The 15822-nt window shown below is 37.0% G+C and overlaps 1 protein-coding gene across 7 annotated transcripts in view; it reads left to right on the plus strand.

Annotated features, from left to right (window-relative positions):
- The window catches only part of ZRANB1 (zinc finger RANBP2-type containing 1), a 68867-nt gene that overhangs the window by 48084 nt on the left and 4961 nt on the right, over positions 1-15822 (plus strand). For all 7 annotated transcript variants that reach the window (XM_089898329.1, XM_089898323.1, XM_089898324.1 and 4 more), the window contains 4 exons: positions 1768-1921; positions 4100-4171; positions 6428-6626; positions 14204-14324. In XM_089898329.1, coding sequence (XP_089754455.1) covers positions 1768-1921; positions 4100-4171; positions 6428-6626; positions 14204-14324 — 546 coding nt within the window. The remainder of the gene's footprint in view (positions 1-1767; positions 1922-4099; positions 4172-6427; positions 6627-14203; positions 14325-15822) is intronic.

Raw genomic sequence — 15822 nt, forward strand, 5'->3', positions numbered from 1 at the left:
TTTTGAATTTACTTTTGAGATGCATTTTAATGCTTTGACTTGAGAAATAGTCCGTTATATTCTGAAAATATTTAATATGTGGTTTTCCACAGTTTTAGTGTTGCTTAGATTGGGCTCATGGAGATAAGATGTGGTGACAATTTCATTGTTACTGGTAATCCTGGCTAGTAAAGTTTAGGAGAATTGAATTTTTGTGTAGTTTTCAGAATAGGATGTCTAATGGTTGCGTTGGGTATGCAGGGTTTTTGAAATACTGTCTACTTACCTTAATAGTAATTACAATTAAGCTGTCCACGTGTGTTATGTAGATGACATTATCAGTAAAACTTATTCTTTGTGTGGCTTGTTGGAAGATCTGCTGCTCCAAGCCCCACTTGTGACTGGAAGTCTGCATTCAGGAAGGTCGTCCAGGTTAGTGGCTGCATCTGTAGTGACAGCAGAGAACAGAGCTAACTGGCTCGCTCAGGGTCACACCAGACTCATTTCCTCTTTAGCAGATACTCACCTTGGATTTCAGAATTCTCTGTATATAGATTTCTTGAGCTCCACAAAAGGAGTACAAGTTAAATGTAAGATAATGTCTTTTCATCGTTTGTTGTTATTCATCATTTAAAAAGGACAGGAAAGTTCTAGCCACCTCCTTGTTTAGAGGTTCTCTGTGGTAGTGCTCACGACACCGGTGCTCAGATTTCATTCCCGTTGAATTGTACTACTGCAGAGATTTGTTGTCTGTTTTACACTCGAAGAAGCCAGGTGCTTTTTTAACAAATTAAGAATTATAGGGACTTCCCTGGTGGTCCAGTGGTTAAGATGCCGTGCTTCCACAGCAGGGGGTGCGGGTTTGATCCCTGGTCGGGGAACTAAGATCCCGCATGCTGTGTGGTGCGGCCAAAAAACAGAAAAAAAAAAAAAAAAAAAAAAGTCAGAATTGTAACAAGTGGGAAGGGATTTGAAGTCATTGGGAACTAACCCTTTAAAGGTTGGGAATCCGCCTGCCAGTGCAGGGGACATGGATTTGATCCCTGGTCCAGGGAGATCCCACATGCCGTGGAGCAACTAAGCCCGTGCGCCACAACTGTTGAACCTGTGCTCTAGATCCTGCGCTACTGAAGCCCGCGTGCCTAGAGCCCGTGCTCCGCAACAAGAGAAGCCACCGCAATGAGAAGCCCGCGCACTGCAATGAAGGGTAGCCCCCATTCGCCGCAACTAGAGAAAGCCCGCGCATAGCAATGAAGACCCAACACAGCCAAAAATAACTAAAAATAAATAAATTTATTTAAAAAAATCATGCTTTTCTTTACTCTAAGTCAAAGTACTTGAAATATTCTTAACAGAGCAGAAGAGTGTTTGTACTTTCCTCTTTCTCTGTGAGCTAGAATTCCCTGTTTTTTAATAAGAATGTTTTTATTAGGGGTATGATGGTTATTACTTTTTTTTTGTCCTCCCTCCCCCTCCTATGATGAACGTTTGTGAACAACTCCATTTTACATAAATTTTTATATGCATCTTTATGTATTTCCTTGGGATAAACTCCACTAGAAAGTAGAACTACTGAGTTGAGAGGGTAAAACATTTTTATCACTGTTTTCCAGGGAAGTTGGACTGATATATACTTATACTATTGAGGAAATAACACCCAGTACCTCATATATTTAAAACAAAAACACCTTGAGTTACTGGGACATTTTGGTAATTTCTTTTATACACTGTTTTCTGCTTCCACTGATGATAAATGAGATGTAGAGGAAAGTTTCTTTTGTATTTAAGGTGTCTCAACAAGCCGCAAAGTGTATTCCAGCAATGGTGTGTCCTGAACTGACAGAGCAAATCCGGCGTGAGATAGCTGCCTCTCTTCATCAGAGAAAGGGGGATTTTGCTTGCTATTTCCTAACTGACCTTGTAACATTTACGTTGCCAGCAGGTAACTCCAGATCTCTGTGTGAAAATAAATTTCAACTTTATTATAATTTTTTAATGTCTGAATGAAAATGTTTCTGTTAGAAAACAGATAACTTAGCTACTATATGTGGATCTTAAATTACTTGATTACCCTGTTTTACTGGAAGTGACCAGTACAAGGGCCATTTATGAACTAACGCCTTAGAGCTGATAGGAAGACAGCAGCTGATAATAAGTGACTTCTTTGTGGGCCTCAGATATTTTAAAAGTCTGTTTTATCCATTTATTTTTCTCTTTGTTTTTATTTTAGAATAGTATCAGTCTGCTTTTTTTCTTTTTCTTTTCATAGATAACTATTGGTTACCTGATATTAGGAGACAAGATCAGAACATGGGTTTTTGATGGGTAGAGTCAAGTTATTTGAGTCAAAGATACTGGCATTCTTTTGAAAGTGTCATTACTTTCTTCACTTTCTACGTTAATTTCTACTATATTTGTGAAGCAACTTTTTATTTTTCAGTTCCATGACAAGTGGAAATGTCTTCCAGGCTGTTTTTTGTCAGTTGGCATTGAATAAATGCAGTAAACACCAAAAGGTTCTAAATAAAACTTATATTTTGGTTTTGAGTGTTTTGAGCTTTTTTTATATTGAGATATGAACAGAGGTATTTACAAAATGGTAGAAAATAACAACTAAGCTTTTAAAAATCAGATAAATTTCATTTGAAATGCACTCTGTATATTTAAACTTAGTACTTCAAGTGATGATTAGATTTTAAGTTGAAAATAGTTCTAAGGTTAAAACATTTTTGTAAGGGTAATGCTTCTTACTCTAGACTACTCAGTTAGTAAACTGAACAGAGAGCATAGAGAATTTGAGAAGGTGAGGAAAACAGAAATCTGCATGCCAAAGTGAATGGCTCAGTAACTTGTGTAAGGAGATTCTAAAGTCTGAAAATCACAGTCCTGAGCAGAGGTTGAGAGTGTGGGGGAAAGAGAACAGACAAAAATTTGTTTGTTTGTTGTTGTTGTTTTAACTTGAATATTAGATAGCTCTGTTCTTTTCTCTTTTATTTCAACTTTATTAAATTATCATTGACGTAGAAAATTGTAAAATATTTAAAGTGTACTTTGTGGTGATTTGATTTATACATTGTGAAAGTTAACTGTTAATTAACTAGATTCCCCCCATCTAGTTAATTAACACATTCATCACCTCACATTTATTTATCTGTTTATTTATATTTTGGGTGAGAACATTAAGTTTTGTTCTCTTAGTGAATTTCAATTGTACAATACAGCGTTACTATTGTTACTATGTTTTGCATTTAATCCTAGCTGTCTTCATTTTATGGTTTATCGTTTGTACTCTTTTAGCAATTTCTCCCTAATCCCTTCCTGCCTTGCCCCTGGCAGCTGCTTTTCTACTCTCTGTTTCTATGAGTTTGACTTTTTTTTTAAGATCCCATATGTAAGTAATACCATACAATATTGGTCTTTCTGTTGAGCTTATTTCACTTAGCATAATGTCCAAGGTCCTTCTGTATGTTGCAAATGGCATGATTTTCTTCTTTCTCATGGCTTAATAATACTGCATTGTATAGATATATCACATCTACTTTATTTATTCACCCATTGATAGACACTTAGGTTGTTTTCATATATTGGCTATTGCGAGTAATGCTGCAACCAACATGGGTACAAATACCTTTTCGATACCCTGTTGTCATATCCTTTGGCTGTGTACCCAGAAGTGAGATTGCTGGATCATATGATAGTTTTTGAGGATACTTCATACTGTTTTCCATAGTGACTGCACCAGTTTACATTCCCACCACTGGTGCACAAGGGTTCCCTTTTCCCCACATTCTCGTCAACATTTGTTATCTCTTGTTGTTTTGATAATAGCTGTATATAATTACTGGTCCAAATGATTTTCTTTTTATTGTTTGTAGATAGATCACAGTTTTGATAATGAAGTACAGAAAGGAAATATTTTACACCTCATACACACACACACACACACACACACACACACACACACACACACGAGATACATGCATGTTTTTTAAAAGAAGCTATTCGACAGCCTTCGGTGGAAAGGGAGTTATTTTAGAGGAAGTTACTGTTAGATGCTGGCATCAAGTTTTTTCAGTTATGAGACATATAAAGATTTTTTAAATCTGGTTTTTCTTTGTAGATATTGAAGACTTGCCTCCAACAGTCCAAGAAAAATTATTTGATGAGGTGCTTGATAGAGATGTTCAAAAAGGTAAGCATGGAATTAATGAGTATAATTTATCTTTTATTGATTTCAATAAACTTTTTGCTTTGTAAGGTTTGGAATAGTTTGGTGTATGGTCAACATAGTTTATTTCTACTTTAAATTGAAAATGTAAGTCCTTAAGAGCAGTGTTGTGTTGTGCTGTTAGAAGTGCTCATTCATAGCTCTTAACTGTGGTAGAGTGAATAAAGGCATAAACACTTAAACCCTGGTTATCTGTTTCCTATTCTAGAATGAGTATATTTTCATATTAAAAATTTTTAGAAAATAAATCATGACGAATTTAAAAATGGGGTAAATTATTCTAGAGCCTTAAGGTGTTTCAGCTACTCAAAGGTTTATATTTCAATTGACCAGAATTTCGGTGTTTATTAGTAAATTACATACTAAATCTGTTAACTTCTAGAGGATAGGTTCTTTCTTCCACTGAATATTTCTTAATTGCAGAAGCATGAAAATGAACATTTTATTTATTTACTTATTTATATTGAAGTATAGTTGATTTACAATATTGTGTTAATTTCTGGTGTCCAGCAAAGCGATTCAGTTACACATCCTTTTCCATCTTCTTTCCCATGATGGTTTATCACAGGATACTGAATATAGTTCCCTGTGCTCTACAGTAGGACCTTGTCATCTGTCCATCCTGTATATACTAGTTTGCATCTGCTTACCCCAAACTCCCACCCCCCTTCCCCATTAGCAACCACAAGTCTGTTCTCTATGTCTGTGAGTCTGTTTCTGTTTCGTAGGTAAGTTCATTTGTGTCGTATTTTAGATTCCACGTATAAGTGATATCATATGGTATTTGTATTTCTCTTTCTGACTTATTTCACTTAGTATGATAATCTCTAGGCCCATCCATGTTGCTGCAAATGACATTATTTCATTCTTTTTTATGGCTGAGTTGTATTCCATTGTACCACATCTTTTTATCCATTCATCTGTTGATGGACATTTAAGTTGTTTCCATGTCTTGGCTGTTGTGAGTAGTGCTGCTTTGAACATAGGGGAGCATTTATCTTTTTGAATTATAGTTTTGTCCGGATATGTGTCCAGGAGTGGGATTGCTGGATCATATGGCAACTCTATTTTTAGTTTTTTGAGGAATCTCCGTACTGTTCTCCATAGTGGCTGTACCAGCTTACATTTCCACCAACAGTATAGGAGGGTTCCCTTTTCTCCACACCCTCTCCAGCATTTGTTATTTGTAGACTTTTTAATAATGGCCACTCTGACCAGTGTGAGGTGGTATCTCATTCTAGTTTTGATTTGCATTTCTCCAGTAATTAGTGATGTTGAGCACCTTTTCATGTGCCTGTTGGCCATGTGTATGTCTTTGGTGAAATGTCTGTTTAGGTCTTCTACCCATTTATCAATTGGGTTGTTTGTTTTTCTGTTGTTGAGTTGTATGAGCTGTTTGTATATTTTGGAAATTAAGCCCTTGTCAGTCAAATCGTTTGCAACTATTTTCTCCCATTCCATAGGTGGTTTTTTTGTTTTGTTTATGGTTTCCTTTGCTGTGTAAAAGCTTGTAAATTTGATTAGGTCCCATTTGTTTATTTTTGTTTTTATTTCTATTGCTTTGGGAGACTGACCTAAGGAAAAAAATGGTACGATTTATATCAGAGAATGTTTTGCCTGTGTCCTTTCCTAGAAGTTTTATGGTGTGATGGCTTGTATTTGAGTCTTTTAAGTCATTTTGAGTTTATTTTTGTGTGGTGTGAGAGTGTGTTCTAACTTTATTACATGCATCTGTCCAACTTTCCCAACACTACTTGCTGAAGAGACTTTTTCCCGTTGTATGTTCTTGCCTCCTTTGTTGAAGATTAATTGACCATAGGTGTGTGGGTTTATTTCTGGACTTTCTGTCTGTTCCATTGATCCATATGTCTGTTTTTGTGCCAATACCATGCTGTTTTGATTACTGTAGTAATTGTCTGAAGTTTGGGAAGGTTAGATCTTCTGCTTTATTCTTTTTCCTCAGGATTACTTTGGCAATCCTGGGTCTTTTATGGTTCCATGTAAATTTTAGGATTATTTGTTTTAGTTTTGTGAAAAATGTCATGGGTAATTTGATAGGGATTGTGTTAAATCTGTAGATTGCTTTGGGTAGTGTGGCCATTTTAACAATATTAATTCTTCCAATCCAAGAGCATGGGATATCTTCCCATTTCTTTGAATCATCTTCAGTTTCCTTTATTAATGTTTTATATGAACATGTTATTTAAATTCTTCATGTAGAGTTAGAAGAAGAATCTCCAATTATAAACTGGTCCTTGGAATTGGCTACACGTTTGGACAGTCGACTGTATGCACTTTGGAACCGGACTGCAGGAGACTGCTTACTTGATTCAGTACTACAAGCTACCTGGGGCATTTATGACAAGGACTCGGTGCTTCGGAAAGCCCTGCATGACAGCCTACATGACTGTTCACATTGGTGAGCTGACATCCTTCCCTTTTTGAATCCAGGAGTGCACTGGCTGAATCATTTCCTTACAGTGGTGGGATACTTTTTGTCTGTTATATTTTCTGTGGAAGCTAGGGGGAAAAACCTTTGGTTTTCGGCACTGAGACACTTTGAACATCTCAGTGGTTTTTATATCTTTTTGCTAAGCTTTAAAATAGAAACATTGGAAGCTGTAGGGGTGTCTTAAATATAGAAAGGTCTTTGCTCACCTTTTAGTTTTCTGGTTTCACCTGTTTATTTATTTTTAGTGTGGCTAGTGGAAAATTTTAAACTACACGTACGCTGTATTTCGTGTCTTGGTCAGCTCCGGTGCTCATATTTTAAAGTAGCTTTGGTTTCGTATTTGTTCAACTTTAAGAGATTATATTGATTGTGTATTACAAGTTTTTCTTCCTGAGACAGGTAGTCTTAAGACCATGTTTTATTTTGCAAATTTTCAAATCCACAGAAAAGTTAAAAAAAAAAAAATCAGTGCAAGGGACCCCAACATCTCCTTCATTGGATTGGCCAGTTGTTAATTGTTAACATTTTGCCACAGGTGCTCCATCTCTGTGTACCTAAACACTCCCCTTTGCCAGTTAGTTTTAGGCATCCTGGTGCTTTACCCTTCAGTATTTCAGCATGCATCTTTTAAGAACAAGGATATTCTCCTACCCATCCACATCCTCATTACCACATCTAAGAAAATCAACATTGAGTCAGTTATCTAGCATACAGTCCAAATCACACTTTCAACTTGTCTCAAAAATATCCTTTTTTTAAAAAACATCCAATAGTCAATCAAGTATATGACTAGTCTTGAACTGTAAATTCAGATGGTAACCTGATCGGATAGCTAAAGAAAGAATGTGTCATTCAGAACTGATGGTTTAGACATTCAGCCCTTGTCCAGGGTAGAGGACTTTGTGCCTTTTAGTGGAGGGTGATTGCTCTGGATTGATCTGGTGGTGTGGGCAATACCATTCCTTTTGTGATGCGGATTCATCAGGCCTGGTAAGCCTGATGTCATTACATGTTCAGTCTGTCTGACCTCTAGATTGGATTACGTGCTCATCAGACAACATCCTAATGATGATCTGGCTGTTTGTGTGGGCCTGCCCGCACCGAGAGGATGAGAGTCGTTTTGGATATTGTGGTTTTACAGGTTTGCCTTGTAGGTTTAGTTAATGTGACTCTGCCCTTGGAAAGATAGATCTGTCCTCTGGGTGTGGATGAGGTCTGGCTGCTCAGCCTGGAAACTAGATCTGGACCTTGGTAAGTCTACCATTTTACAAGTCCTTTTTAAAAGGCAGCTCTAGCCTTTCCTCTGACAGTAATATTCTGACCCTGTTGTAAGGTTGAAAGTGTACTGTAAATTTCAGTAGGTGATATGTACTTTTCCTAGCTGTGAGGGCTTTAAAAAGAAAAAGACATTGGTGGCTATTAATAGTTTGGGAACTTTATGCTACCTGTTTCTCAAAGCTGGCAGTGGGTAATCTTCTGGATTGGAGTTGTCACTTATATTTGTATTAGGACTGAAATTCTAGTTTTGAGTCATTTGAAGTCTCAAAAGTCTAATGTGAAAGTAGGGAGAAAAAGAAAAAGATTGCCATAATCTGAGGTGGAAAATGGGCTAGATGGCTATTGAGAGTGAGAAGGACCTAGGTTGTAGGTTCTGAGTGCAGCCACTGGTAAGTGCTGTTGTGGCAGATCGTTTGGTAGTGGAGGCCTTGGTTCTAAAAGGATGCTTCGCTGGCATATGAACAGGCTTTCCACAATAAAGAGTGCCTTGGTGCCACCTCCTCCAGTCCCTGCCATACAGGGTCTTCACCTGATGTTTTACAGTTAAGGCATAGGAAGCTGCAAGGATTGTAGTGATCACATAGACATCCTTTTCACTATCTTGGGGTGGAGAGGGGATGAAGATTATCAAATGAGGAGAGAGGAAGCATTGTTGCCGTAGATTCAAGGCATCAGTGATGTGGGTCAAATATATTAGCCTTACTGAATAACGATTAAATTGTTGACTATTTTGAGTTGTGACAAGTTTGTTGACTGGGCTGTTATATGACTATTAGAAGGTAGAATGAGAGGGCCCTGTCCTAGGTCAGGAGAGGAGCAGCCAGTATATCACTTGTGCAGTCTCCTTTTAAATCAGCTTTTTGCTAGGGTTTCCTTTGCTCATAATCCAAATCAGGTGGGATGAGACTTTTTTTAAGTCATAAAATATCTAAATGAGAACTGAGAAAGTAATTTTCTTTTATTTAAGCCCTTCCTCCTATCACTTAAAGATAGGACATTTTTTTTTGTGGTGGTAGCTGTGCTCTTCTGTTGGGTGCCTATGATTTGATCCGGCTCAAGTGCTCAAGATGGAATATTGTACTTGCCTTTGATTGACATGTCAATCCAAATAGAGAGCCAAATGGGAGTAATTAATATAAATAGGGGGAAAAATCAGTTCTTTTAGAAATATCATCTTTGGATAACTTATTATTGTGCCTCTCTATACATTTTTAGACCTTAATTTGTTGACAGCAGTTTTAGTTCACAGCACAATGGAAAGGAAGGCACCGTTGTTTGCCATGTCCCCCCACGCATAACTGCCCATTACGAACATCCCCCACAAAGTGGTATGTTTGTGACAAGTGATGAACCGACACTGACAATATTCTTATCACCAAAAGTCCATAGTTCACATTAGGGTTCATCTTAGTATACATTCTGCGATTTTGGACAAATGTGTAATGACATGTGTCCACCATTATATTGATAGTATTGAACAGAGGATTACAATTATAGTGTCAGAGAGAGTATTTTCAATGCCCCAAAATCCTCTGTGCTCTGCCACTGCATCCTTTCCTCCTGCCTAACTCTGGCAGCCACTGGTCTTTTTACTGTCTCTGTTGTTTTTGCCTTTTCCACACTGTCATGTGGTTGGAGTCATATAATATGTAGCCATTTCAGATCAGCTGCTTTCACTTCGTAATGTGCATTTAGGGTTCCTCTGTTTTTTCATGGCTTACATAGCTCATTTCTTTGTAATGCTGAAAAGTACTTCGTTGTCTGGATGTACCCATTTTATCCATTCTGAAGGACACTTTGCTTGCAAGTTTTGGCAGTTATGAATAAAGCTGCTATAAACTTCCATATGCAGGGTTTTGTGTGTTCATAGATTTTCAGTTCCTTTGGGTAAACACCAAAGTTCATAATAGCTGGATTATCTAATAAGAATATGTGTTTAGTTTTGTGAGAAACTGCCAATCGATCTTCCAAGGTAGCAGTACTGTTATGCATTCCCACCAGCAATGAATGAGAATTCCTGTTGCTCCATATCCTTGCCAGTATTTGATGTTGTCAGCATTATTACATTTAGATCATTGACATTCAAAGTGATTATTGATATAGTTGGATTCATAACTTCCATGTTTGTAACTGTTTTCTATTTGTTGCCCTGTTCTTTGTTCCTGTTTTTGTCTTTCACTCTTTTTCTGTCTTTTGTTTTTTTGTTTTTTTTTTTTTGCGGTACTTGGGCTTCTCACTGTTGTGGCCTGTCCCGTTGCGGAGCACAGACTCAGCGGCCATGGCTGACGGGCCCAGCCGCTCCACGGCATGTGGGATCCTCCCGGACCCGGGGAACGAACCCGTGTCCCCTGCATCGGCAGGCGGACTTTCAACCACTGTGCCACCAGGGAAGCCCCTGTCTTTCATGTTTTTAGTTGAGCATTTTATGATTCTATTTTCTCTACTTTCTTAGCATATCAGTTATACTTATTTTTTTAACTTTTATTAGTGGTTGCCCTAGAGTTTGCAGTATATTTTTACAGTTAATCCAAGTCCGCTTTCAAATAAAACTGTACCACTTCATGGGTTGTGTCATTACTTCATAATAACAAAATCCTAATTCCTCCTTTCTGTCCCTTGTATCTTTATTGTCATTCGTTTCACTTATATGTAAGCATACATAAGCGCATACCTGCACACACGCTCGCACGTTCATACACACACACTATATATATATACATAAGTATGCATAATCAAATATATTATTATTTTGAATAAACTATTATCTGTTAGATCAATTAAGAAAAAATAAAAGTTTTAATTTTATCTTCAATTTATTTCTTAATGCTCTTCCTTTTTTTATGTAGATCAAAATTTTTGATCTATGTTATTTTCCTTCTTTCTAAAGAATTTCTTTTAACATTTCTTGTGAACCGGGTCTCTGGCAACAAATTCCCTCCATTTTTGTTTGTTTGAGAAAGACTTTATTTCTCTTTTACTTTTGAAGGATCATTTTCACAGGATATAGAATTCTAGGTTGGTGTTTTTTTTTGTCTCAACTTTTAAAATATTTCACTTCATTCTCTTCTTGCATGGTTTCTGAGAAGTCGGATATAATTCTTATCTTTTGTTTCTGCATAGGCAGGTGTTTTTTGGGTTTTTAAAAATAAATTTATTTATTTTGGCTGCGTTGCTGTGCGTGGGCTTTCTCTAGTTGTGGCGAGCGGGAGCTACTCTTCATTGCATTGTGCAGGTTTCTCATTGCAGTGGCTTTTCTTGTTGTGGAGCATGAACTCTAGGCACACGGGCTTCAGTAGTTGTAGCACACGCTCTCAGTGGTTGTGACTCATGGGCTCTAGAGCTTAGGCTCAGTAGTTGTGGCGCACAGGCTTAGTTGCTCTGTGGCATGTGGGATCTTCCCAGATCAGGGCTTGAACCTGTGTTCCCTGCATTGCCAGGAAGATTCTTAACCACTGCACCACCAGGGAAGTCCCAGGTAGGTGTTTTTTATATTGTCTTCTTTCAGGACCTTTTTCTTTAATTTTCTGTTGTTTGAATATGATATGCCTAGGTGTAGTTTTTCTGGCATTTTTCCTTCTTGGTGTTCTCTGAGCTTCCTGGATCTGTGGTATGGTGTCTGACATTAATTTGATGAGATTCTCAGTCATTGTTTCAAATATTTCTTCCGTTACTTTCTTTTTTCTCCCTGTATTATTGCCATTTGTATGTTATACGTTTTGTAGTTGTCCCATGGTTATTTGAAATTCACTTTTTTTTTTTCTATATGTGTTATATTTGCTTTTTAGATTTGGAGGTTTGTATTGATGTATCTTCATGAGGTTCTTTGCTTAGCTGTATCCAGTCCACTATAAGCCTATCAAAAATGTTCTTCATTTCTGTTGGTGTTTTTGATCTCTAGCATTTCATTTTGGCTCTTTCTTAGGATTTCCATCTCTTTTCTTACATTGCCCATCTGTTCTTGCATGCTCTCTTTTTCCATTAGATCCCTTAGCATACTTATTATAGTTGTTTACAGTTTTTAAATTTAAAATTTTAAAGTTTTATTCCTGTGTTTTCACCTAGGAATTCCATAGTTTTAGCTTTTACATTTAAAGTCTGTGACCCATTTTGAGCTAATTTTTATTGAAGGTGTGAGGTAAAGATCTAAAATCATCTGTTTTGCATGGGTATCCAGTTGTCCCAGTACTGTTTATTTTTTTTTCCCATTCAAATGCCTTGGTACTTTTGTCAAAAAGTATTTTACCTTAAAAGTAAAAGTTTATTTCTGGACTCTCAATTTTTTCCTGTTGATATGTATGTCTGTCCTTATGCTGACATTAGACTTTCTTGATGATTGTAGCTTTGTGGTAGGTTTTGAAATCTGGAGTATAAGTCTTCCAACTTTGTACTACTTTTTTCAAGATTCTTTTTGCTATTCTGAATTCTTTGGATTTCTAGATAAATTTTAGGTTCTAGCTTCTGCAGAAAAGTCCTCTGAGATTTTGATAGAGATTGCACTGAATGTAGAATTCATCCATGAATGTGGAATTGACTTTTTTTAAAAATAAATTTATTTATTTTTGGCTGCATTGGGTCTTTGTTGCTGCTCGCGGACATTCTCTAGTTGTGGCGAGCGGGGGCTACGGGCTTCATTAGTTGTGGCACGCGGACTCTAGAGCACAGGCTCAGTAGTTGTGGTGCACGGGCTTAGTTGCTCTGTGGCATGTGGGATCTTCCTGGATCAGGGCTCAAACCCGTGTCTCCTGCATTGGCAGGCAGATTCTTAATCACTGCACCACCAGGGAAGCCCCGAATTGACTTCTCAATGTTAAAGCCAAACTTGCTGTCCCGCTTGGCCTCATATTCCTGGATTTGGTTTGCTTGTCTATTCTCAGTGAGCCAGGTAGCTTGAGTGTTTAGGTCTTTGTGTGGTGGGTGTGATTATTTGAACATGCTTATTTTTAAAATATATTTTTGAACAGCCTTTTTCTGCAGTCTTCTTGAGTTTTGAGTGAAGTCATCATTTGATTTCTGGCAAATTTAGGTATCTCATTCATAAAATGATCCTAGGCAGCAACGAAGAAATTTCTTAACTGCAGCAGCTTTCTGTGTTTCATGATATTTTTCCTCGAATTTATTAAAACAATGTATTTTGTCATTGGTGCATTGAAATATATTTCTGTGTATCTTAGGTATTTTAAAAGAGGAATATCCATATTTTATTTTTAAACATTTGGCATTGAAACTTACATTCCTGATTTAAAAAGAGAAAACCTGTGGTTATCTGGCATAGAAAAGTTTTTTTCCTAATCAAACAAGAGTTAAGCCTCCGTAACATTCTTTTTTAAATCTAAAATATATTAATTTACTTTTTACGGAGCCCTGCACTAAGTTACTCTAAAGAAACGTGTGACGCTAAGACATTTAATACCTTAACATTTCAACAACAGCAAAAGAATGTTTTCTGATCTTTTGATTCTTTTACCTAGAATTGAAATACATAAAAGTATTGGGGATTTCTGATAGTTCACTACATGTGAGAGGAATGTAATGTTACAAACAGGTTAAATGTCTTCAGAGGTCTTTGCTGGTTTGTTTTGTAAGACAGTGGATCACAGTTTTGAGCATAATTATATCCGGCTTTATTTAATTGTATACTTGATTTAAAGAAAAAGAATGTTTTGCTTTTAGTAATTCAGTCTACCAGTGGCCTAGTTTGATTTTTAGTCTTCATAATTTATTAGGCCGAAGTATTTAAACAGGTATTAAGCATGAAGAAGGGATTGTTCTTGTAGTTAGTGATTTTTTATTTCAATTGTCATGTGATAATCAAATAATTTAATGAATGAAATCTCAAGGAAGTGATTTTGATATTCTTGTAAACACATGGGCTATTTCTAGTCTGTGACCAAGTAGTGGATAACTATTCATTAATGGAGAAATGTAGTGTCTTTGATTTTTATCCAACCTCTCAGATGATTTTGAGTGTTTTTAGTTTTTATTTGTAAACCAATAGTAGACAATTGAAATCAACCATTCTCATCACTAGTGTTTGTAGTTTTGATGAAAATTTGGTGGGTGGTGAATCAAACTATGTCTGAGGATATGTTAAAAGATGTCTGCTAGCAGAAAGGAGGCATTTTTAATTGGAAAAATATACTGCAAGCCAGGTAAAATTAATTATTAATCTCTGCATTTGAATTGCTTAAAGACTACACTAAATAAATGATCGGAACATTAAATGAACTGTTTATAGAAAGGCTTCTTTTTTACTCTGTTGCTTTTAGGTTTTATACACGTTGGAAAGATTGGGAGTCCTGGTATTCTCAGAGCTTTGGTTTACATTTTTCCTTGAGAGAAGAACAGTGGCAAGAAGACTGGGCATTTATACTCTCTCTTGCTAGTCAGGTAAGAATGCTTCAGGGCATGTTGCTCCTATGAGAAGAGTGAGGCAGCTGGTCTAAATGCCGTGGTTTACACGAAGACCATGTTGGAGGCAGTGTGGCATGAAGGGAAGAGCGCTTGACTTGGCAGCAGGTGACTTGGGTTCTAGTGACTGCTGTTTATCAGCTCTGGGACCATAGGCAAGTCCTTGCTGCAGCACAGGGAGGGCAACATGTTTCTTATATTAAGTGATTAAAAAACTGTCCAAATAAAAGTTGTACTTGGTGATTCTAACCTCTTAAATATTTCCTCAGATTACTCTTCAGTTATATTGTCCTCTCAGGTGACTTTTTGGGATTGACATATACACGCTATTATATATAAAATAGATAGCTAATAAGGACCTACTGTGTAGCACAGGGAACTCTACTCAATACTCTGTAATGACCTATATGGGAAAAGAATCTAAACAAGAGTGGATATAGGTATATGTATAACAGTTCACTTTGCTGTACACCAGAAACTAACACAACATTGTAAATCAACTAGACTCCAATAAAAATTTTAAAAAATAATAAATTAAAAATTTTAAGAAGTGGTGGCTTTATGCCTGTTTTACCTACCTACGGGTTAGCTCCCATTCTGTGTCCGAGGGGACACTTCCCCAAGATCTCTGTGCTAGTGGTGGGTGCTGATGCTGAGCTGTCAGGCCCCTGAGGATCAAGTTGTGATCTTCACAAGGCTCCCCAGGTGAGGAGCCTCCGTCCACGTGACGTAGGCCAAGGAGAAGGTGCCGTGGACAGGAATGATTAACTAACTTGGGAATGAACTTTTATAGGTGTATTGTGTAGGGCTGTCCCTCACACTCATGCTAGTTTTATTTTATGAAGCATATTAATATACTTAACTATAAACTTCAAATATATGCACAACAAACCACTTCTTTTCTTTGCAGAAGCGTCATAATTCATTAGTGCCCTCTGAGGGAAGCACCTTCTGCCTTTGGGTCATTTGGGCAGGGTTCACAGTGACTGTTCTACATCTGAGACATGTACCTCCTGTAAAGGTGCTGTCAGAATCATCATGGGGGGAAGGGAGACCTGTTGCATATTCTTGCCTCAGGTGATGCAGCCATTTGCAGCCATTTATGTTTGTGTGAAATAACGAAGTTCTTTTTACTTCGGGTGGACCTTGTTGTAGGTAGTACTTTCACAAGTAACTTAACCAGAAGGCAGTTATATAAATCAAGCTTCCTTTGCTGTCTGAATCTCTTGTTTCTGAAATCAGTATTTAAACAAATCTGTTCAGTTCTTGAGTTTGGATAATGAAGGATACCTGTACATAAACTTTGCAGATTTCTTTTATTGGACTTTGCTATTTGAGGAATCAAACTCTTTAGTTGGACAGTAGTATTACTATATTTTTTAAATGAATTGAGATAGAGTAATAATGAAGGAGGGTAGCATTGTGTTATACACATCAGTTTTCCGGGGTGGTAATAAATGTCTTAAAGAAAATTTAC

The sequence above is a fragment of the Delphinapterus leucas genome, chromosome 16 (assembly GCF_059928025.1).
Source record: "Delphinapterus leucas isolate spDelLeu-1000000601 "Yukka" chromosome 16, BTC_Dleu_Yukka2, whole genome shotgun sequence".
Lineage (NCBI taxonomy): Eukaryota > Metazoa > Chordata > Mammalia > Artiodactyla > Monodontidae > Delphinapterus > Delphinapterus leucas.